The following is a 24087-nucleotide window of genomic DNA, read 5'->3' as shown; positions in this document are numbered from 1 at the left end:
CTTATATTTATAAAGTTAATAAAATTTAAACAAAAACAATCGAGTACTATCAAGTATTTAGAATATAAAAGTCTATCAAAATGTTCATTCTATGCAGGACCAGTATCTACATTACCTAAAGGGTAGTGCCCAATCGGTTCAGTGGTTACCGAGATCCTAAGCTTCAGGTAGACATCGTACTACTTTGTTCTATAGATGTCAAAACTACCTATTAAAAATAATATTGTCATTTGATATTGAATAAGCAATCATTAATTGTAATCACCAATAAAAAAAGTTCAAAGTTTTATGATTTTAATATTACAGTATCAATTTTATACAACGAGCAAACAGAGTTCATAGTTTAATCTGTCACAATATTTAAAACCCTTGTTTTAAATTAAAGTTTTTTACCATTAATAATCAGTTATAATGTGTTTAAAATTTCCTAGCCTAAAATATTTTTCTAGTATGCCCAGGGTAAATTTATTAGATTAAAGTTGGTTTTGTCTCACTTTACCATTATCTACTCCCCCCCTTCCCACCCACAACCTATTTTTTTTGGGTGAGTTCGTTTTTTTGTGACAGCAAAATGTTGTCCAGCCCACACTAAAAGAGCTTAAAACCATCACCATTTAATTCTTGGGCCTTGGCATAAGTGGACCAATCTTTAATTGTTTGATGTTTGTTTTGAATGATTTTTTTGTGGTATGGGGGGTTGATTCAAATCCTCATCAAAATGGCCTTAAAGTAGACAAATAGGTGAATTTCTTAAAGAGCAGAGCTTAATTGGTCTAGAGGTTAGCAAAATCTTAAGATAGGAAAAGGACTATTGTTTTACTTTTTATCATAAATCTACAGTCTATCTACAAATTATATCCTGTAATTTAACTTGCAGTAATTACTAGACTATCTTATTGAAAGATGATATTGTTATGTTTATTAGTCAGTATATTTTTCTACTGTAACAATGTATATTCATTGTCACCTCACTTTCTGTAAGTATTTTTTTTTAATTTGATGTTAGCAAGTGTACATTATAATTATGGTAAGTCCATATGTCTGTCAATCCTTGTGTACTGTACACATTGTGAAGCATCAAATAGTACCTAAAAAAATGACGTCATACATTACAAATGATCAATGATAAGCCAGTATACATTTATATTGAACAATGGTAAAATATATACTGGCCTATTATTGAAGATTTGTATTGTATGACGTCATTTCTTTACACTGTTTGCTGCTACTCATATTGTAGAAGTTATTTTAAAATTTTCTTTTACAGGCTACTATAAAATTGTTTGTAAAGATTTTAACTATCTTCATTATATTCCTATGAGTTATACAATATACATACATTTATCTGTTGATTTGAATTAGAGGCATGTCACCACCATCTGACATTGGAAATTGTTATATGCAACTTTTGAATGTTAAAGGAGAATGCGAACAAAAGTTAGAGGTAAGAATAATAGCCTAAAACCTGCCTAGGATTAATACTAAGCATTTATGAAAATGTATATATATATACAGATACTACATTTAAGCAATCTTTGATGTTTTAAATAAATGTTATAAAGTTTTGATTAATTTTTACCTTTTAATATGCATATGATTTTAAATTTAGGAAAAAGATAGAAAAATAGAAGAAATTTGTGATATTAGACTTCATAATCTTGGAGTAGGTAATTATCTAGATAGTGTACAATAAACTTTTTATAATATATTAGCGGCTACCTACACCCATCGAAGCCTCTGGGGGCACTTCAGTTGGGAGGGGGGGGGGGGAGCCAATTAGCCTCCATATTTTCAATTTATGTTTTTAAAAGTAAAAGTATTTTTTGTAATTTTGTAGGAGTAATTTCTCTTAGGAGGGTGGAGATGCCCTCTCCAAAATAATCATAAACATTACTGAACCTATAAGAAGCTTCACCGTAAAGGAGCACCACATAGGTTGAGCTCCAGAAATAAAATAGCTTACAACTTTAGTAGAAGGAGAGTATTCCCCAACCAAAGATAATAAATTTTGTATATATCCAAAAATAATTTCAGATTGTGGAAATGGCTGGCTTAAAGATCCAAAAACAGGTAAAGTACAAAAATTTTATATTTTATCTATGTACAACTTTTTAAACTATTTGTGAAATAATAAAGTATGTCATTTTTGTTCAATTAAATGACTTAAAGTCTATTTAAAATAAAAACCTTTGTGAAGATAACAGAAAAGCTCAGCAGTAATTCAAACTATCATTTTTAATTATAAGTAAAGTTTAATTATAAAAACGTTTAAATGTGAACACAACTTTATTAATGAAATAAAATGTTTGCAAGGATTAGACTCATAGATATATAATAATATATAATAGACATATTATATTATTCTAGATGTTCCATCTGACCCTAAAGCTCAATAAACTTATAGAGTAAATTCTAGCAGACTAAGAATTCGACTATATATAGCTGACTTATAATACACTAGCGGCTTCGCCCCTAGCCTCTAGGGGCTTTGCCCCAAGAGGTATAATTACATCTTCTATTACTTACCCAGCAGAACGGATCGCAAATTTTCGCACCTACCCAGCAGGAAAACATTTTCTCAATTAAATAACGAATTCGCAAAATTCGTAAAAAATAGTCTAATATGTTCTCAAGAAAATTACTACTGGTTCTGCTCATAGTCTAATGTGTTCTCAAAGAAATTTTTCTTTTTTTTTGGGGAGGGGGGGAATTTTCATTTTTGGGGGGGTTAGGTGTGTCCCACCCCCCAAGAAAATAGCTTAAAACCACCACATGACCAATAGGTAGATACCCTGAAGAGTAGAATCCGATCGGTTCAGTGGTTACCGAGATCTTAAGGGACGGACAGACAGACGGAGAGACGGTCAGACGGACAGACGGACAGACAGACATCAAGCTACTTGTATTATAGATGTGTTGTCATATGCTTCACATTACACGAGTGGAGAAGTTTTCAAACAATAAAATCTAACCTAGCAAAGCTTCATCCTAAGTAAAGCGACTATTTATACCTGACTCATTATGATGATTAAATGAAAAATAGCCTCCCTTTCTCACTAAAATTTTTACACTTTCTATCCAATATTATGACCGGGTTGTTTCTACACTGTCTTCCTATTGATTCATTTAGTCTCTAGATTATTTCTATTGCCTCATGGTGGTACTTAGACATTTGATTTAGGAATATGTTATCTCATACTAGAGACAGTAATGTCCTGGTCAGATGCAAGACAGAAATGTAAATCACTGGCTGAACATGGTGAAGTTTCAGGATTTTAATATACAAAAACTTATTAAATACATTTTTTATATTTTACTAGAATGACAAGAAAGAGGGAGGGGTATAAAACATTAACATAGCTTATTAAAACTCTATATTTAAAAGATGCAATGAATCAGTTTAAGCTCTAGTTTTTGGAAATATAAGTATCATTTTTGTGCTTTTTGTAATTTTGGCGCAAAATTTAAATATGTGAGAAGACAAGCCTAATATTTTGAAGTTTTTAAGCACACCTTTGTTTTTATCCAATATATCTAATTTCAATTTTACAATTTCTTGATGTATATTAAGTGTCGGACTGATTATGACGTAAAAAAAATTAGCCAATGAGAGGCCACTATAAATTTTACCATTGGTCAATAATGGCCTCTCATTGGCTAATTTTTTTGTTACGTCATCATCAGTCCGACACTTTTACTGTGTTCGTATATTAACATTAAACTAACAGATTTAGCCTCTGTTACTTCTGAAGAAGAACATAAGTTTATTACAGGTTAATAATAAATGAACAAATATACTCAATTGGTTATTGGGTATAATAGATTTAAGGGGGTTGTTACTTTTTTGACCTGACATCCCCATTATGTAATGGGGGGTTCTTCAAGAGGGCGTGGACCATTGTCTTGGGTAATTTAGAGTGGTGTAGGAAATGGAGACCTAGGAGGTGTATACCCCCTCTCAATTTTGACCCTTTTTCTACATGCCTCTAAATTAAACTTAATATAAACAAAAACAAAAAAAATTCAATGTTGCATTAACTTTTTACTTAAATAAAATGATTAATGTACAATTTTTATATAAAACTTGGGATAACATTGAAAATTAATATACTTCATTGTTTAGCAATGTTATTAAGAAGAAAGAATGACGGATATGTTTGGATTGGTTTAAATGATATTGATAGAGAAGGAAATTTTGTTTGGGCAGATGGCTCTCCAGGTAAAGCAATTTCTAGTATGGCTTCGAAACCGATTAACATCTGCAGGATAAGAACTGGTTCTCAGCCTTACTGAAAAATCATGTAAATCATCGTATTGCAGACAATTTTTCACAAATATAAAGATAAAAATCGTGAAATAATTACCAGTTTTATTAGCCAGGACCTTCTTCCTCTATCTAAACTGATTTTAATCTTATAATTTTTATCTTAATATCCGCGAATAAATAATTGTTCTAAGTTTTGTGTCATTTTACAATTTTTTAAATTTCATTATTTTGTGGTAGGGGTGAAGCAGTTCAACCCTACTGAGCGAGTTCGATTCAAAAGAGCCCCTAGTCTTAAGGATTCTATCAATAAAGTACTACAAGTAGTTACTGTTTGAAAGATATATTTGAACTGAATACACATACAACAATTTAATAGCTTATATACAAAACAGATTACAATTGGGTTAGGTAGAGAAGGGGTGTGGAGGAGATGGGGGGAAGCCCCATCCAGGTGAATAGTAGAGGGGTAGGCTCCCATAGTGGGGTAAGGTAGACGTCCCCCGGAAAAGGGTAGGTTGCTGGAGCATGAAGAGGGGAGGGGCAGCGCCCCTCCCGTTATCAGCGGTGGATAAGTTGACCGCTGTCTCTGATGATCAAACAATGGCCAAAAATGGGCTGGCTAGAATTGTGATAAGCCGGGGATTAACGTCTGGGTGTTATTTGGTAAACACGTAGCATAGTATACTCTGGAAAAGGCCTGTCCGTATGCCGGCTACCACAATTTCATTGTATTCTTGATATTATTGAGTTTTTTAGTAACAAAGATACTCTATAATTCAATTAGACTTGCAAACTTTGATCATTTGCTTGATTGACTTTGTCAATCCATGTTTTTTCGTTTTTTTTTGTCCATTTATGGAGGATGCCATCCTTTTTACCTCAAAATTATTTGTATATTAACTCTTCAATTATAACTAATTTCTTTAAAAATTGTTTGTATTTTTCTAGTGACAATTAACAAGTTCAGACCCATGCAACCAGATGACTGGAAGGGAGAAGATTGTACAGAGGTAATTTCCAGAGAGGGAGGAGGCATGGGGCTTTTTATTGCACTAGTCCCCAAAGTCTTAAAATAACGTTTTCTTATTCGTTGGCTTAACAACCTTGGGGACTTTTATTGAAATTTGATTAGTTGTTTCATTTAATTGAGCATCGAAACATTTCTACCACTAATCGTAATCTTAAATTGGGCATGCACATTTATTTATCGGCTATAGTCTTATACCATTAGATCCCTAGGAAATTTTGGAAAAGTTCTATGTTATAACGATCATAGACTAGGCAGAAAGCCTTTTAGGTCATCGAAAAAATTCTTTTTTCGTATTTTTTACTTTCAATATTTCAATATTATTTGTTTAATTTAGATAATACCAAGCATGATGTATACATGGAAAGATGCTTTCTGTACAAGTCAACATCTAAATAATATTTATATAATCTAGATAATACCTAGCATGATATATACATGGAATGATGGTTTCTATACAAGTCAACATCTCAATAATATTTATATAATCTAGATAATACCTATCATGATGTATACATGGAACGATACAAGCCAACATCTCAATAATATTTATATAATCTAGATAATACCTAGCATGATGTATACATGGAATAATGGTTTCTGTACAAGTCAACATCTCAATAATATTTATATAATCTAGATAATACCTAGCATGATGTATACATAGAATGATACTTTCTGTACAAGTCAACATATCAATATTTATATAATCTAGATAATACCTAGCATGATGTATACATGGAATAATGGTTTCTGTACAAGTCAACATATCAATATTTATATAATCTAGATAATACCTAGCATAATGCATACATGGAATAATGGTTTCTGTACAAGTCAACATCTCAATAATATTTATATAATCTAGATAATACCTAGCATAATGTATACATGGAATGATGGTTTCTGTACAAGTTAACATCTCAATAATATTTATATAATCTAGATAATACCTAGCATAATGTATACATGGAATAATGGTTTCTGTACAAGTTAACATCTCTTTAATATTTATATAATCTAGATAATACCTAGCATAATGTATACATGGAATGATGGTTTCTGTACAAGTCAACATCTCAATAATATTTATATAATCTAGATAATACCTAGCATGATGTATACATGGAATGATGGTTTCTGTACAAGTCAACATCTCAATAATATTTATATAATCTAGATAATACCTAGCATGATGTATACATGGAATAATGGTTTCTGTACAAATCAACATATCAATATTTATATAATCTAGACAATACCTAGCATGATGTATACATGGAATGATGGTTTCTATACAAGTCAACATCTCAATAATATTTATATAATCTAGATAATACCTAGCATGAAGTATACATGGAATGGTGGTTTCTATACAAGTCAACATCTCAATAATATTTATATAATTTAGATAATACCTAGCATGAAGTATACATGGAATGATGGTTTCTGTACAAGTCAACATCTCAATAATATTTATATAATCTAGATAATATCAAGCATGATGTATACATGGAATGATGCTTTCTGTACAAGTCAACATTTCAATAATATTTATATAATCTAGATAATACCAAGCATGATGTATACATGGAATGATGCTTTCTGTACAAGTCAACATTTCAATAATATTTATATAATCTAGATAATACCAAGCATGATGTATACATGGAATGATGCTTTCTGTACAAGTCAACATCTCAATAATATTTATATAATCTAGATAATACCTAGCATGATGTATACATGAAATGATCAGGGAGTAAGGGAGGGGACAATGGATCGAATATTCAATCTTTAGGAGTCTCAGACTTTGGGGACTGACTTAAAGGGAATGTGCAAGAATTTAGCAGTTTCTGACTGAGTTTGGGGACTTGCGCAAGAAATGCCATTACTCGCTATGTTAGTTTTGAATATATATAGTTTTGCAGACAGAGAGTAGTTCAAATATAAATACACAGCCCCCATCCCATACTATATTTCACTCCCTTCATCCCCACCTCCTTTTTAAAAGTAGACAAGAAAGGGAAATGGAGAAGGGAGGTGGGGGAAATAAACAGGATAAAAAGGGGCAGGAAGGCGTGCGGGTCATATACTTGCCCATCCAGCTACACGCCTGCCTGCCCCTTTTTTCCGTGTTCACATCACTTGCCCCCAAATCTCTTTTCTCTTTCCCTGTCATCTGAAGAGATCCAGGGAGATATTTCTAGTAATTAATTACAGAATGGTTATGTCAGTCTGTAATACTGGTAATCTTATTTTCAAATGATTGCTTTTTTTCTTGGAACTTTTTTCTTAGTTTATGGTTTTCTAGATTTAATCAACAATCACTTTACAATTTCCACCATATTTTCGGGATTATTCTGGTTTTCGTGGCCTTTCTTCAAAAACTCTTAAATTGAATTAATTGCCCATTGTCCCCTCCCTTACTCCCTGTGAAATGATGCTTTCTGTACAAGTCAACATCTCAATAATATTTATATAATCTAGATAATACCTAGCATGATGTATACATGGAATGATGCTTTCTATACAAGTCAACATCTCAATGATATTTATATAATCTAGATAATACCTAGCATGATGTTTACATGGAATGATGCTTTCTATACAAGTCAACATCTCAATAATATTTATATAATCTAGATAATACCTAGCATGATGTTTACATGGAATGATGCTTTCTATACAAGTCAACATCTCAATAATATCTATATAATCTAGATAATACCAAGCATGATGTATACATGGAATGATGCTTTTTGTACAATTCAACATATCAATAATATTTATATAATCTAGATAATACATGGAATGATGCTTTCTGTACAAGTCAACATCTCAATAATATTTATATAATCTAGATAGTACCTAGCATGATGTATACATGGAATGATGCTTTCTATACAAGTCAACATCTCAATAATATTTATATAATCTAGATAATACCTAGCATGATGTATACATGGAATGATGGTTTCTATACAAGTCAACATATTAATAATATTCATACAATCTAGATAATACCTAGCATGATGTATACATGGAATGATGCTTTCTGTACAAGTCAACATTTCAATAATATCTATATAATCTAGATAATACCTAGCATGATGTATACATGGAATGATGCTTTCTATACAAGTCAACATATCAATAATAATCATTTAATCTAGATAATACCTAGCATGATGTATACATGGAACGATGCTTTCTGTACAAGTCAACGAGCAGCTTTGTGCAAGAAATATCCTAATCCTAATGGACAATATTATGGAAAATACTAAATTTTGTAATGGAATGATGGTTTCTATACAAGTCAACATATCAATAATATTTATATAATCTAGATAATACCTAGTATGATGTATACATGGAATGATGCTTTCTGTACAAGTCAACGAGCAGCTTTGTGCAAGAAATATCCAAATCCTAATGGACAATATTATGGAAAATACTAAATTTTGTAAAATTAATAAGTTAATGAAAGTTAAAATATATTTGTAGAAGCAAATTTATTTGTAAGTGGCTAAAGTTTATTCTTAATATTCTTAGTAATGAGCTACAAAAAAAAATAAGCTTGATTTTCATTTACAAAATATAGTTCTTTGAAATCATGGTTATTTTCTGACTTTTCCAATAATAGATTTATTATTACTTGGATCTTACTTCAGAGTACCATGTACCCAAATAAAGTGAAACTTGTACATGGCTAAATCCCGCCCATTCACCCCCTCTTCCACCCCTACTGCATGAACTAATCCACCAATAAGTGATATCCATGTTAGCAATTTAAATTGACTACAATCATAATATCCACGTAAATTCTATATCCATTAATACTACAGATTGACCCACGAAAAAGTATTTTTTAGCATCAGCAGCCCATATTTATCAACGAATTATTAAAAAATGTATATGTCCTTGTTTTCTATAGATTTCCACATAATGGGATATAAAAATATTTTTTTTACCTCCATTAACACCGGAGATTTTTAGAGCTAAAGTTTTGAAAAAGTGACTGAGAAAATTTTTTTTTGTTTCTCATAATTTTTGGATGGTTATATTATGTTTTTCTGGTAACTGAATAATGATATACAAAGAATAACTAGTCAACTAATTATTTCTTTTTTATTCAACCAATAAATATAAATTTGAATGGCAAAAAGTCTTACTGAATCAATTGATTATTTGCAAATATCAAGCTATTTATTTACCCTTATTTGTTAAAAGGATTAATTATGACAGTTGCTCCGCCCCCTTTTCTGACATCTCAATCATTAATAGGGGGGTTAATTAAGCTTTTTAGACTAAAAAATCATTATGTTGTAATTTTATTTTCTTTATAACTTTTTTGTTATAAAAGTTAAGATTATGAAACAAAAACAATTTTCCTGCTATATCATAAAGATTTATTTGTTTTTTTAATCTAAAATAATTTTGCCTAATAAGTAAGTTTTTCAAAATATCATTAAACTAAAAAGACTCAAAAATATGTTTAAAAAATGCTTTTAACTTAAAACCTAAATTTTTTATTTCATTTTTGTATAATGTTTCTACTAGTAACAAAAATAAAATGATTTCTACCTTAATTTTGCTAAAAAAGTCATTTCATGTTAAAAGTTACTTTTTGGCCAGTCACTTTTTCAAAACTTTAGCTCTAAAAATCTCAGCTGTTAATTGATGTAAAAAATATATTTTTATATCTAATTATGTGGAAATCTATAGAGAACAAGGACATATACATTTTTTGATGATTCGTTGCGAAATATGGGCTGCAGATGCTAAAAAATACTTTTTCGTGGGTCAAACTGTATATTTTTTTTTAGAAAAATATCCTGCTTTAGCTTAAATCCAATTGGTTAATTTGATGGCGAAATCAACCCCAAAAACATTCAATAAGATTAGCAAATGGTAAAAAGAATGGTAAAGAAAAATCTGGGAAAGATTTTATGTGTAGTTTAATTGCCCATTTCATTTATTTATGTTTCTTCTGATGTATTGTTTTACCTGCTTTTTACATAATTGCACATTTTATTTTTATATTTTTTCTTAACTAAATATCTGTAAACTTTTATGATTAACAGAACCTAAACAGCAATAACACAAGAAGTCAAACTATATTAAACAAGGATGGCAACATCCATAAAAGCGAAGCACTGAAATGGTAGGACAAACGGACATTAACACTTGTAGATTGTCAGAACTGAATTAGCAGAATATTAATACATCAGTACAAATAATATTGTAAGTAAATTTGTTGCAAAACTGCATAAATAGATGATACTGTTTAAGGACATACTTACATTTTTGGGACTTTTTTATAGAGATGCTTCGCTTATAACATTGCACCTTGTTGTAATAGGAATCAGTTTTCAAAAAATCAGAAGAATCGGATTATTTTAACATACAAAAATTTGTTGTCAAAAAAGTCAAAAATCGACATGTTTAAAATGGACGTACGGACATTCTGGTATTGGTTATAGAGTTGCTACGATTTCTAAATTGTAACTAACTACTACAGGAATCATCATGCAAAGTTTGGAATCGATAGGACAATTCTAACCTGTTTAAATTAACGAAAAGAGCTAACTGTGACGGACGGACGGACCGACCCTAATTATAGAAAAGCTTCGCTTTTAAAAATATAAAAATATATATAAATACAGTGTAAAGACACAGGGATCTAAAGGGATAAGACAATGGACAATAAATTGAAGTATTTCCCAAATGATGATAAACAAGGTTAACCCTTCTGTAGGGTAAAATTGGTGGTTAAAATATTAAACACTCAACTTAATAAGCCAACCAAGTATCCAAAGTTGCCAAGTAAAAAAATAAAAAAAACTTTATTTTAAATTTTGGGGACTAGTGTAATAAACAGTCTACTGTCCCTTCTCTCTCTGGTAAAGATACACCTAAACAAATTATCATGGGTCCAATATTATGCTGGTTATTTACCCTTTGATTGCACGACATTTGTCTAATATAACATGGTAATTAGTTGCAACAACAAATAAGGGAAGCAAAGCTTTCAAAACACAGTTTGCGTTTCAAAAATAAAATATCTTTATAAATTTTACAGTTTTACTATTTATTTCCTTTTACATAACATTTAATTCATGTGTAATATGTCTATGTTAGATCTATAGATAGGCATTAGTTAAGATTTATTAGAATGGTAAACAAGTACATGTCGAAATATACCAATTTTTTAACAAAATATGAACTATGTGTGAATATGTTTATTTCTATTTTCTTGGCAGTTTTTCTTTCTTCAACATTTATCTAAATATAAAAAAATCAGATCAAGGAAAGAAAACTAAGTAGCGGGTTTCGTCGTATTTTTACAGCAGCTTTTGATAGGTTATTTTAGGTTAGGTTAAAAGATACTGTGAAAATACGATAAAACTCGCTCCTTCGTTTTCTTTCTTAGATCCAAAAAATCATTTGGGAAAATAGTTTTAAAATGCTAAACTCTTATTGTTTAAAATACTGATGTATTTTTAGTAAAAAAAAACTAATTTCTAATAAGACTTTATTCTTAGGGCTTTTTTGTGACGGGTGGGGGGGGGGGGGGTAAGATAAGCATCTAAATACATACAGCAATCCTATTCAAGACATTTTTTTTTTCGAAATCATCATTAAGACATAGACGCAGTTAAACAGCCTAATTTAAACAGCCAAGACAAGATTTTTAGCTGCATAAATAATTCTAAAAATAACTGTTAATATTACTAAAAGTTCTCACTTTGTATAAGAATATTTGAAAGATAAAAGATTTTTCGTGTAAAATATTAGATGTGCAATCAATTCCAAATAGTCGCAAAAAGACAAAATAGAATAAGAGGGGCTGTTTGTTATGTTCTTGTAGTGCAGCTGAAGACATAAAGAAATGGATATATTATTATCTTACACCAGATTTTCATTTTCTCTAATGAAACTTGCAGCGGGGTAAATAACAACTCCCCCTTTCAACCACCCTTGCCCATTATCCTCCAATACTACTGGATGAACAAACTGACCAATAAACGAGTTCCATATTAGCAACCTAAATTGACAAGAATTTTTCCCTGTCATAATTTCCACGTATATTCTACATCCATTTATAAAGATGAAATGTTTCCTGTTGCAGTAATTACTTTGTTCCGATTTACATATGTGGAAGTGAATGCACAACACATATGTACAGAAAAACAGAGAGAGAGGGGAAAATGGGCTGTTTATTACACTGGTTCCCAAAATTTTATAAAGACGTTTTCTTATTGGTTGGCTTAAGACTTCAGTGTTAATGTTTATTTGTCGGTTTATTAAGTTGAGTGTTCAATCGTTTAAACCACTTATTTGTGTATGATTATTGGAATTGTACATCAATTTATTGGCCAATGTCTTATCCCTTTAGATCCCTGACTGAAGAAAGTATTTTATGAGAGAACAATTACAATACAGGGTTTTTGCATCTATGCAAAATATTTTTGCATACAAAACAAACACATTTCCAGTGCATACAATATAATGTACTCATGCTTTTATGAAAGATTTTTGGTGCATATTTTCAGTTTTACACAAAATAACCTTAATTTGCTATGACATTTTATTTAAGTAAACACAGCAATATTTTCCTATGAAGGGTCTACAAAAATTTTTAAAAATTATTTATGACAATATTTTGTAAAAGATATACTTATCCTTATAATAAAGCAAAGGAATGTCTGTTTGTCTTTCTGTCTAATTGTTTGTTTGTATCGAAGGATCTCACCACTGAACTGATCAGGTTCTCTTTAACAGGGTGGAATCTCATAGGTCCCGCGAAGATGAATAACTATTTTTGGGGAGCGTCCCACCACCCTCCCATGAGAAATCGCCACTAGGAATAAAATTACCCCCTCAATAAAAATTTTATTTTGAAAACTAAAATTGAAAACGGGGAGGGGTGGGGAACTATTTAATTACCTGTACAGATAAGTGGAAGGGTAGTAACGTCTGCTTGGATAGTAATAGTGTCTGGGGAAGTAGCTCTTGTACCTAAACATATACATTAGAACATGGATAGGTCAATATGAGGAATTTTTGTAATAATAATCAGAAGTTCTTTAAAAATTCTTCCTTGGAGTTTGTATCTAGCAGGATAGACCAGTACCAGAAGTTTGTAGAATATTCTGAAATTTATTATTACTTTACCTGAAGTATCCAGCAGGATTAGACCTTTACCAGAAGTTTGTAGAATATTCTGAAATTTATTATTACTCTACCTGTAGTATCTAGCAGGATAAGACCAGTACCAGAAGTTTCTAGGATATTCTAGAATTTACTATCAATCTACCTGTAGTATCTAGCAGGATTAGACCAATACCAGAAATTTATAGGATATTCTAGAATTTACTACTTCTCTACCTGTAGTATCTAGCAGGATTAGACCAGTACCAGAAGTTTCTAGGATATTCTAGAATTTACTATCACTCTACCTGTAGTATCTAGCAGGATTAGACCAGTACCAGAAGTTTCTAGGATAAGCTGGAATCGTGCTGGCAGTTCCTCTCCAACTTTCAGGATATCTAAAACAGGTTACATTCCTTAAGCCCTTTTTTTTAAAGAATATGATTTAGAAAAGGTTCATTATTTGTTCAGCTAGCTTACAAAAAGATCAAAACTAATAAAAAATAAGTAGTTACATGGATCTTGAAATGATAAAAGAAAGCTTTTCTATGATTCTAGGATTTCATATTTTTAAAAGATCTTAGGAGGTAGAATGACGGACATAATTTTTATTTCCTAAGATTTTAGAAAAATTTTATTGTAAAATAGTAAAAAAGATAAATCTTTAGCATTATGACTAAATTAGAGCTTGTTAGAGATAGACAAAACATTTAACTAGACATTTCAACACTATCAACACAGACATCATATACACATTTGAAATAAGAATAATAAATTTATACTTTAACCTTACACAAAAATAAACAACTTAGACAACAATAAAGGTCATAAAATATTAGTCATACAATGCATTGGAGAAATAAAAAAATTAAAATAATATATTATTTTGATTTGAATTGAAAATCTGTGTCTTAGGGTGGTATCAGGTTTTTTTTAGAGGTTTCGGATTCTCCAGGATAGTCTTTAAAAAAAACAGCAAGGTTTCTTAGTATTGAGCTTTGTAATGTCTAGGTTATTCAGGTATTGCTCTGTTAGGCCAATATAATGCTAAAGTAATCAAACATTAACCAACTATAACTAATTAATTAGATATACATTAAAATTAGAATATATTAATTATTACTCATAATAAAATTGCACTTTTTAGCAAAAGAAAGAAAAGAAAAACATCTGTAATGATTCTAATTTCTAAGCTGCAAGACGTTTTTACAAAAAAAAAATGGAAAAAAGGGAATACATCCTCTGAATGCTCTGGGGCTTAAACCATATTCTTATAAAACTTTTGTTATTCAAAACATAAATATTTTCATAATAATTAACTATAATTTTGAAGGCAAATATTGTCCTTGTTCTATTCTTGAATTTAACGCAGTTTCACAAGGACACTAAACTGCAAAGTAGTGCAAGCCAATTAGCAAAGTTCAAAAGAATAGAAGAGAGTTGTGTAGAGAGGGGAAACAAAATAAAATGAGGAAAGGTAAGAGGGGAGAGTTAGAGAAAGATAAAAATGAGATAAAGTTTCACTTTTGAAAAGGCTTTTAACTTTGCTATCAAACTATCTCGCTTTGTAGCTTTCTAACGAGTGTTTCAAATCCAAGTATATAAATAATATAATAATTAACAAAGCTAAAATGAAGTATATTCCAGTATAACTTCGAAACCAAATAGTCGCTGGATTAGAATCGGTTCTCAGCTATAATGAAAAATCATGTATTGCATAGTATTACAGACACTTTCCCACAAATATTAAATAAGCTAATTATAAAATTGATATCAGTTTTGTTAGCGGGGCCCTCGGCCCTTAAGGGCTAACAATACGATGCGAAAAGGAACTATAATTTAACGAGAATTAATACAAAATGTATATTGCAAAATAGATAACTAATATTGAAAGATGATAATATCATTCGTGATCATTGACCAGGAATGGGGCAAGGCAGCCGGCTTTCTTTAAATTATATTAGAACCCCCCCCCCCCACAAAAAAAAATCTGAATCCCCTCGACACTATTTCTGCATCTATGAATATTGTTTTTGAGTATTTTAGACACAAAAAGCGGGTTTTCACACCTTACTACTAAAAAATTAATTTGTACTTTTTAATTTAGATTCTGCCCACTCCCCACACCCAAAAAACGCCCTCTTTAAACATATCGACACAAATGTATTGTTACAATTGTAGATTAGATCCACTGCTTAAAAACAAGATAATGAGTTTTAGCTTATGTTATTTGTAAACAAACAACAAACTCATTAAGTTTAGTTTTAATAAATGAAAGAAAATAATTGTTCAATGCAAAGTTTTGCATTATGTAAATAAAAAAGATCAGAAATGTGGATCCGATTCTGGGTACATTTTCTACGCCTAGTCAGTGATCTAAAGGAATAAGACAAAATGTACATCCCCAATGATGATACATAAAATTACCCTTTCTGTAGGTTACAATTATTGGAACGTTTAAACACTCAACTTAATGAACAAAAAAATCAAAATTCAATTTAAGTTCCCAAAGTTGTTAGCCAATAAATAAGAAAACATTATTATAAAAATTTGGGGACTAGTGTAATAAACAGCCCAATGTCCTCTTCCTCCCTTCCGGCTAGTGGACGATAAAATGGGAAATCCAAAAGTCCCAAAAGTTTTAAAGCAAATGAATGAGATATATCAATTTAGAATATCAAAATTAATTCACTTCCCTTTTTTCCCTAAAACATTTATAAGCAACCAAAGCTTTGAAATTAGGTATATATGATTGTCTATCAATTTATCGAATGTAGTTTGAGCTCCACATCTCTGCAAAAGCTGGTTGCAAGCAGCACTGCAATTGTTTTGAATAATTTGTCCATGATATATTCCAAAGCTGTATCGCTAGCAGAATATTTGTATGTATACACACAGCGAGTATACAGTTTCATTTTTAACAGCAAGATTATACAGGGTGTTTTCATCACTATGACTATATATTATATCCAAAATATTTATGCTGTATTATAAACTAGTTTTTTTCTGATAGTCTTTAGAGGGGGTCGTGGTAGGTTAGAAAATAGCCTAAACCATCACAAGCTATATGTAACGCTTCTTGGAAAGTACAACCAGTAATTTCCGAGATCTTTATATCAGACACAAAATCATTACCTACTTCTTTATTTTCTAGAATACACAATTTCCCCAATGATGATAAATAAATAACCCTTTTTAGTGGAGAAGGTTGGATCCAACCAATCAAAATTCATTAAAAGTGCCCAAAGTTTTTGTGCCAACGGATAAGATAACGTGGTTATAATACTTTGGGTACCAGTGTAAATGCAGTATAATGTCTGATTTAAGTGCCATGATGTCTTTTTAAATGTTGCATTCCCGTTTGGTCTCCCTGAATTCATACAACCACCCAGTAGATGAATTTGTTTGCAAAAATGACAAAAACAGACATGCGATAAATGTTCACAGTGTTCTCTTTTCTTGTAAAGCGTTGTAAACACATTTTTTGCAATATGAAGGCTTTACACAAGGCTTTGCAGCTTAGCCTGGACAATACTTTTGATCCAATGGTGGACCACGCTTCTTACCCCTCTTAATTCTATTGTTGATGTCCAATTTTAAAGGTACCCAGGGAGGGAAGAGAAATCATACTGCAAATTTAACCCTTACCCAAAGTTTACCAAAACGTTCCTATCTTCGTTGTTTTTTTAACCTGAGCTGGATCTTTAAATCATTTTTGGTGAGCCAGATCGGGGTGAGCCAACTTTCCACCAATGAGAGCACAGCATTTTATGAAATGCCGCGCTGTGATTGGCTGAAATTCGGCTCAATCCGATCTGGCTCACCAATAAAATGATTTAAAGATCCAGCTCTGGAGCACTTTTTATTGGTTGGTTGGTTGCCTAAGATTTTAAGCTATAGAGGGAAAAATTTGTTTATAATAATTGGAGTTGTATCCTTTTTATTGTCAATTATCATACCCCCTCAAATTCCTGACCTAAGGCATTTATTGCATCAAATCTTTTCTCTAAATCATTTTTAAATAAGGGAAGGAGGGAGGTTGGAATAGGGTGGTATACTTGAGATTTGGAGGAGAATGCCGCGTGGTCTTATAAGTAGGGATAGAAGGATATTAATTTTAATTAAAGCAAACTATTTTGTTCACAATATTTTCTAGAAGCCAAGGCGATTTTATTTTATCCATTAACAGCGAAAATTTTAAAGCAAGCAAGAAAAGAGAACGTTTCAGAGATAATATTACCATTAAAAGGAAAATGTTTTAGACTAAGTAATTAAATTAAAATTAGAAATACTGTTTAAATAGAATAACCTGAATGGTCAATAGAAATACTGTCTTATTCAAATTATGCATTTAGTTTTATACATTTGGTAACTTATTTTGTAACTTTATTTGATATTTGCCACAGGTGGCTGATGGTCAGAAAATAGCTTAAAACCACTCAAAGATATTATCAATGCTTTCCTATTATGTACAACCAATTCAAGCCAGCATTTTCAAAGATCTTTAACTTTAAAAAAAAAGTTTTAGAATATACTCTGCGCACTGGTTAAAAAAATTTTACCTGGGATAATAGAACTCTCCAGTTTTACTCCATGGGGTCAGAGGTTCACATACTATGCTTGACATTCTGATCACAAACAGTTCATTTAAAAATTTAGATTTCTATAGGTTTACTTTCATAATAATGACAATGAAAATATGATTTACTCGTCTGTTATCAGAGATATACAGTTGATTTTTTTTTGTAAAGGTTGTGCTGATCATTATCTCTAAAAATTTAGTCTATAGTAATGCTTGGTATTAAAATTCAGTTTTTTCCAAAGCTAATATTTTACTGGAATATTTAGTCAATATTTATCAACATGGGTTGAGAATAATTCCTAACTGAATGTTTTTCTAATATCTTTACAATTTTGAATCCTTCTTATCCTTACGTTTCAATTTTATCTTCTATTCTTTGAACAAAATGCTTCGCTAAAAGGAAAATATTATACTCTCAACCTAAACCAAAGTTTTAAAAAAAATCTTTAAAATCATGTAAGAGTTATCAAAATAATATCTTGTCAAATGCTACGAGAAAGTCAAACTGTTATAAATAAAAGAAATAAAAATAATAATGTTCCTGATTTTTGGTTCGTCATTAACATAGTGGATAAAAGGTTCTATACTGCTTGCTCGGTACTAAATAAATCAATAAATTTTAACAATCATTAAATCAACAGATACTACTTTAGAGTTCTAAGGGCAAGCGGTTGAGTCGACCCACCACTTATAATTTTAAAAATTGGATAACAAACTAAAATTAGGGGCGGAAGGTTCTAAGGGAGATTTCTCTTCAGCTAGGGGTGGAGGCACCATCCTCTAAAATATTTAGAAAAACCTCCTTAGATTTATACTGTAAAGGAAAACCATATCGGTGCAGTGATTAGAGAGTTGCTTTGCTACACACAGACACATAGACTGAAAGACATCCTGTTACACAATAAAAAAGAAAAGAAACAATGAAAAATATATAGATATTGTAATTACTTTCTACATGCATTTGATGATATGCATAAAAAATCTTGTTATTTATATTATTTTACCTCATCTGCGGCTCTTGATCTATTGATGATATTTTCAACATGCTCATCCAGAGATCCGCTCCGGATAGACCTACAAATATAAACTAATTTAGATAAAAATAATATCAATTTATCAGTTTTAAAAAAAATTATGTACATTTGCTGCAAGATTGCTTATACATATACTGTTTAAGAACATAATATTACATTTTTAGGACTAGATCATAAAAGATCATTCGCTCATTACACTGTACGTTGTTGCCTATAAAAGCGAAGCTAGAAAACAGACGGTAGGATAGGACAAACGAACAAAGACACTTTTAGTAGCGTGTCAGAACTTAATACGCAGTATACTTAATTATAAGTTTTAACTAAATGTTTTGTAAATTTGTTGCAAAATTTCATAAATACTTTTTAAGGACATACTTACTTTTTAAAGACTTTGATACAGATGCTTCGCTTATTGTACCCTTTTGTCCTAGGACCTTTTGTTCAAGAAAGCATATGAATAAGAAAATAAAATAATGATGTCAAAAATGTTGTAAATGGACGGACAGACCTAATGGTAACGACTTAAGAGTGGCTACTCTTTCTAGATTTAATCTTACTTTTACAGGAATCATCATACAAATTTTCAAATCAATAGAACTATGCTAACATGCCTAAATTTTGAAAGCTATCCGTTCCAGTCAGACTGACAGACGGTCGCTTTAAACAAGTGACTATACAAAATTGCTTACCTTGAGAATTCAATTGTACTTTGCATCGCAATCGTTCGTAGTTCTGAAATAAATAGAAATTCATTTGCTTTGTTTTTTAAGATGTTTTCATCCTTGTTATAATGTGTTAGGCAGTATCTAAATATAAACTGTTCATGTTAAACTTCGCGTTTCTTAGAGATCATTTCAACATTTGGACACTTGACATTTAAACTAGAAATTTATAGGGAAACATTTTTGCCTGGCCAAAACATTTGAAAAAAGTGAGAGTGATATAATTGTACACTTGGATCTTACACCACATTTTCATGTTCTCTAATAAGGTGAAAATCGCAGCTTGATAAAATAACGATATTCCCTTCAACCCCCGTTACCCCATCTCCTTCGCCCCTAGTGGATAAAAATTCCTGACCAATAAGGGAGTTCCATGTTAGCAACCTAGATTGACGACAATTTCCACCTGTTATAATATCCAGGCTGTGGATAATGATATCGAAAAGTATAAAAATGTTAAAAAATGATTAAGAACTCTTCAGAAATTGAGGGTAGCCCCGTGGGATTACTCTTCAGATAAAGGCAACACGCGCGGGGTTAGGTCTTCTGAAAAAAAAATCGGTCCTACGACAAACGCAGGAGTCCCAAACGTCGGAGTGGACAAACGCAGGAGTGGACAATTAACCTAACCTAACCTATTTTAGACCATTATATAGGTTTTTAAAATGCCTAACCGCTGGGGGGTGCTTATTTGTACATTCATATCTTAATCTAACCTAATCTGTATAGAAATACTTAATCAAATTAATGTTTTAACACCCCCCCCCCCCCCCCGAAGAAAATAAATCTATTTTTTTTTGTTACGTCATAATCAGTCAGACACTATTACTGTGTTCCATAGATTTATTTTCTTCGGGGTGGGGGGGGGGGGTGTTAAAACTGATTATGACGTAACAAAAAAAATTAGCCAATGAGAGGCCACTATAAATTTTACCATTGGTCAATAACGGCCTCTCATTGGCTAATTTTTTTTGTTACGTCATAATCAGTCAGACACTATTACTGTGTTCAATCTATAAAATTATCATTTGAGAACCGAGACTTTGAAATAAAAGAAATTTAGGCACTTTGAGTAATTGCACCAGCAATATTTCTAAATCTATAAAAAAAAATTTGAACAAAGAATTAAAAGTTTACCTGTTCGTTTCTAAAGGACAGGCGTCTGTTAACTGTTAAATGTTAAGCCTAGAAAGGACCTCCAGATTTAGTCTCGTATGTTAGAGTTAGACACATACGAACAGAAATGTTACATTAACAAGAAAGATTATGTTCATGGGGGCGAATCTTTGAAAAGGAAACAAAAATAGGAAAACTAAGCAATTAAAACTTAGAGGAAAACTTTTTAAACATGGCAATAAGGTGCTTTCCTACAAAGTGTCTGTGAGCACTTAGACCCGCTTATTTTTGTTTTTGAGATAAATTGAAAATAATAGGGAAGGAGGGGTGGGGTGAAGTTTTTTTCCCCTAGGCCTTGCCCCTTTTACATTTAATGTCCTTGCCCTGCGGTGTTATCCAGTACCCAATATTACCTAGCCTAACCTGACCTAAAGTAAAAGTAAGGGGGAGGAGTAACTTGTGATTTAACAAGATACTTTAAGAGATATGATTTATGAAACTTTATAATTTTAACATTTTTAAGCTGTAGACTTATTTTGAAATTAACAGCTAAGATACACAAAGTGAATTTTTTGCTTATTAAATCAACCTTACAGACAGACGGATTAATAGACAAATTGAACAGCTTTGCAACTAAAATTATAAGAAGGGGGGGGGGGCAAAACGAGAAAGAGTAAAAAATAAAAATAGGCGAAGACAAACGTATACAAAAAGGGCTCTAGGTTATAAAAGAGGCAATTTTGCATCGCGTCTCACTTGCAGGATGGCGGTGACGTCAAGCATAAAAATGTTGCCTCTAGCTTGCCGGTCATTTCATTCCCACCAGATTAGGGTTGGGCCGGATATCCGGTGTGGCCGGATATCCGGCCATTTTCAATATCCGGCCGGATACCGGATATTGAAACTATCCGGCCGGATATCCGGCTATAACTTTTTTTATATTTTACACCAAAAATCTCTGCTTTTTAAAATTTTAAATGGCTCTAATTTTCTTATTATTGAAGCTAGAAGAACATTTTTTGAATATGTTTATCTTTATGTAAATTTTATATATGAAATCTCAAAAGTTTATTAATAATTTTTTTTTGCTACTTTAATATCCGGCCGGATACCGGATATCCGGCATTTTAAATCAGCCGGATATCCGGTATCCGGTATCCGGCCAAAAAAGTATCCAGCCCAACCCTACACCAGATACATACTATTAACTTGATATAACAGGAAAATAAAATTACATTTTCCTAATAAAAATTGTTTAATATATTCAACGTACTAGACTTCATATTTTCATGTTGCTTTTATGAAAAATAACTGTGGTTAATTTTGTTTATTAAAGAAAAGTTGTATTTTTTGTTTATATTAAAGGTGTGTTTCTGTATACATTTAACATTCATTTCTTTTAAAGCGAAGCTTTTCTATAATTAGAATCGGTTCGTCCGTTCCTAACGGTTAGCCTTTATCCGTGTAACGGTTAGCTCTTTTCGTTAATTCAGAAATGTTAGAACTGTCCGATTGATTTTAAACTTAAAATAATTTTTTTTTTCTTGCAAAGGGTAGAAGATTTGAGCTTAAGAGAAATGCGCTAAAACCTTTTTTAGATGTTGACACCTAAGTTTTGAATTTGTGATTTTACTGTACTTTTTAAATAAAAACTGAAATATTTTTTTGATGTTCTGTAAATGGTTATAAAAAACAAAGAAAAAAAGCCGTTATACATTACATTCTGATAACTATAAGTGGGGTAAAATTGCTTTCAAAAAAGTTCCATAAAAAAAAACGCACTGTACAATATACAATATACATACATGCCAAATGCAAGGATTTTTTAACAAATATTTTTTAAGCTTAGTTATTTAGGTTTATTTATTCCGTTGCTCTTTATGCTTTGTTATTAAGAACCTTAATCGTTTTTGTTTTGATCAAACCTTTCTTATAAATTGTCTTATTTAGTATTTATATTGCATATGTTTCTTTTGAATTTAATTCTATCCTAGAAATACAAGCAGTAAAAGATGTAGTTTTTATAGGCAACCTCATGGTACTTAATGTACTTCAGGGCATTTATCAAACGGCAAAACACCTTAAATAGTTGAAAATGAAGCACAGATTTATTTAAAAATTAATTTAGAATACTAAAATTAGGTTAGAATATGAAGTGACTCGCATTGAAAGTGATCTGCAGTTATAGAGCTCCCCAAATGGTTTTAAAATAAATTTATGAGAGTTCAACTGGTCAAATAGCAAAGTAATCATACAATTACCACTTTCCAAGGATCTGCTTTACTATTTTTATGCTTCTCATTTTATTACGAAATAACGCATATTCAAATTGCTTCCTGAATTAAAAGATTTAAGGGAAATTAAAATATCAACAAGTTATATTTTTAATGCATATTCAAAATCTTAAAGAAAGAAAGATACAAAGAGAGAGAGAGAGAGAGAGGAGAGAGAGAGAGAGAGAGAGAGAGAGAGAGAGAGAGAGAGAGAGAGAGAGAGAGAGAGAGAGAGAGAGAGAGAGAGAGAGGAAGATGGGTAGAATAGAAAGGATATTGCATTCATACTTAGAGAGATGGAGAGAGAGAGAGAGAATTGCATTCATACTTAGAGAGATGGAGAGAGAGAGAGAGAGGTAGAGAGAGAGAGAGAGAGGAAACTTGAAAGAATAGAAGGATATTGCATTCATATTTTGGGTGTGTCAAAGTGAGTGATGCATGCATTAAATAAAGTGTGTACAAAATATTATGTAATTCTATGATTTTGGAATATATATGTATGTATTTGTAAAAGGAGAATTGTTCAATTAACTCTCATATTCATATTATCCATTTTGGTAAAAAACTTGACATGGTAAAAATCCTTAAATCAAAAGAGAACTTTTATTCAAAATTTCAGAAGTTATAGACATGATCATAATCCAATGGTGCCTCATTGTTCAAGAAATTACCAGTTCAAAAATCATGCAAATGGGACAGATACGTCTCGAGAAAAAAACTAATACAAATATGTTAATGGGCATACGGCTATTTTTGGTCGGATATTTTTTAAGATCTTTTAAAAATTATATCTCAGTGGACACTCTTCCGAGAAAATTTGTGCCAAAATCTGTTCAGATATACTAAACTTTGACTTGGAAATTTCCAATGATATGTCATCGTAAGATATAATAATTTTTTCCAAATTAT

General features: G+C 31.2%; 2 protein-coding genes across 3 annotated transcripts; one reads left to right on the top strand and one right to left on the bottom strand.

The window, feature by feature from the left end:
* The first annotated feature begins 875 nt into the window (after positions 1–875).
* On the top strand, positions 876–8590 carry LOC145332210 (alpha-N-acetylgalactosamine-specific lectin-like). 2 transcript variants are annotated; one of them, XM_080177170.1, is made up of 9 exons: positions 876–977; positions 1363–1444; positions 1610–1667; positions 2035–2070; positions 3182–3271; positions 3729–3773; positions 4124–4219; positions 5216–5277; positions 8471–8590. In XM_080177170.1, the coding sequence occupies exons 1-9, from the start codon at positions 904–906 to the stop codon at positions 8579–8581; spliced, it is 654 nt and encodes a 217-aa protein (XP_080033296.1). In that variant the 5' UTR covers positions 876–903; the 3' UTR covers positions 8582–8590. The 2 variants fall into 2 exon arrangements, with proteins under 2 accessions (XP_080033296.1, XP_080033301.1); XM_080177175.1 differs by lacking the exon at positions 3729–3773 and having other exon boundaries at positions 3182–3259.
* A 2781-nt stretch (positions 8591–11371) lies between these two features.
* Positions 11372–21027, bottom strand: LOC145332198 (uncharacterized). Its single transcript, XM_080177161.1, has 8 exons — positions 20927–21027; positions 19757–19799; positions 19038–19107; positions 18580–18633; positions 18014–18084; positions 13760–13849; positions 13248–13319; positions 11372–11582 (listed from the first exon to the last, which is right to left on the bottom strand). Exons 2-8 carry the CDS (start codon positions 19780–19782, stop codon positions 11579–11581), a joined length of 387 nt encoding a protein of 128 aa, XP_080033287.1. The 5' UTR covers positions 19783–19799; positions 20927–21027; the 3' UTR covers positions 11372–11578.
* Positions 21028–24087: the final 3060 nt, after the last annotated feature.

Source organism: Acartia tonsa, chromosome 1 (assembly GCF_053477335.1).
Source record: "Acartia tonsa isolate MP-2025a chromosome 1, ASM5347733v1, whole genome shotgun sequence".
NCBI lineage: Eukaryota > Metazoa > Arthropoda > Copepoda > Calanoida > Acartiidae > Acartia > Acartia tonsa.
This window is presented reverse-complemented; position numbering and strand designations above follow the sequence as displayed.

Excerpts from the sequence above, each read along its gene's own strand:
- LOC145332198 (XM_080177161.1), bottom strand. The coding sequence starts at position 19,782 with ATGCAAAGTACAATTGAATTCTCAAG. Across the intron at positions 18,085-18,579 it reads ATGTTAATGACGAACCAAAA|ATCAGAATGTCAAGCATAGT; the intron begins ATCAGGAACATT and ends GAACTGTTTGTG. Across the intron at positions 13,850-18,013 it reads GGAGAGTTCTATTATCCCAG|ATATCCTGAAAGTTGGAGAG; the intron begins GTAAAATTTTTT and ends AACCTGTTTTAG.
- LOC145332210 (XM_080177170.1), top strand. The coding sequence starts at position 904 with ATGATATTGTTATGTTTATTAGTCAGTATATTTTTCTACTGTAACAAT. Across the intron at positions 1,445-1,609 it reads AATGCGAACAAAAGTTAGAG|GAAAAAGATAGAAAAATAGA; the intron begins GTAAGAATAATA and ends TTTTAAATTTAG. Across the intron at positions 3,774-4,123 it reads AGAACATAAGTTTATTACAG|CAATGTTATTAAGAAGAAAG; the intron begins GTTAATAATAAA and ends TTCATTGTTTAG.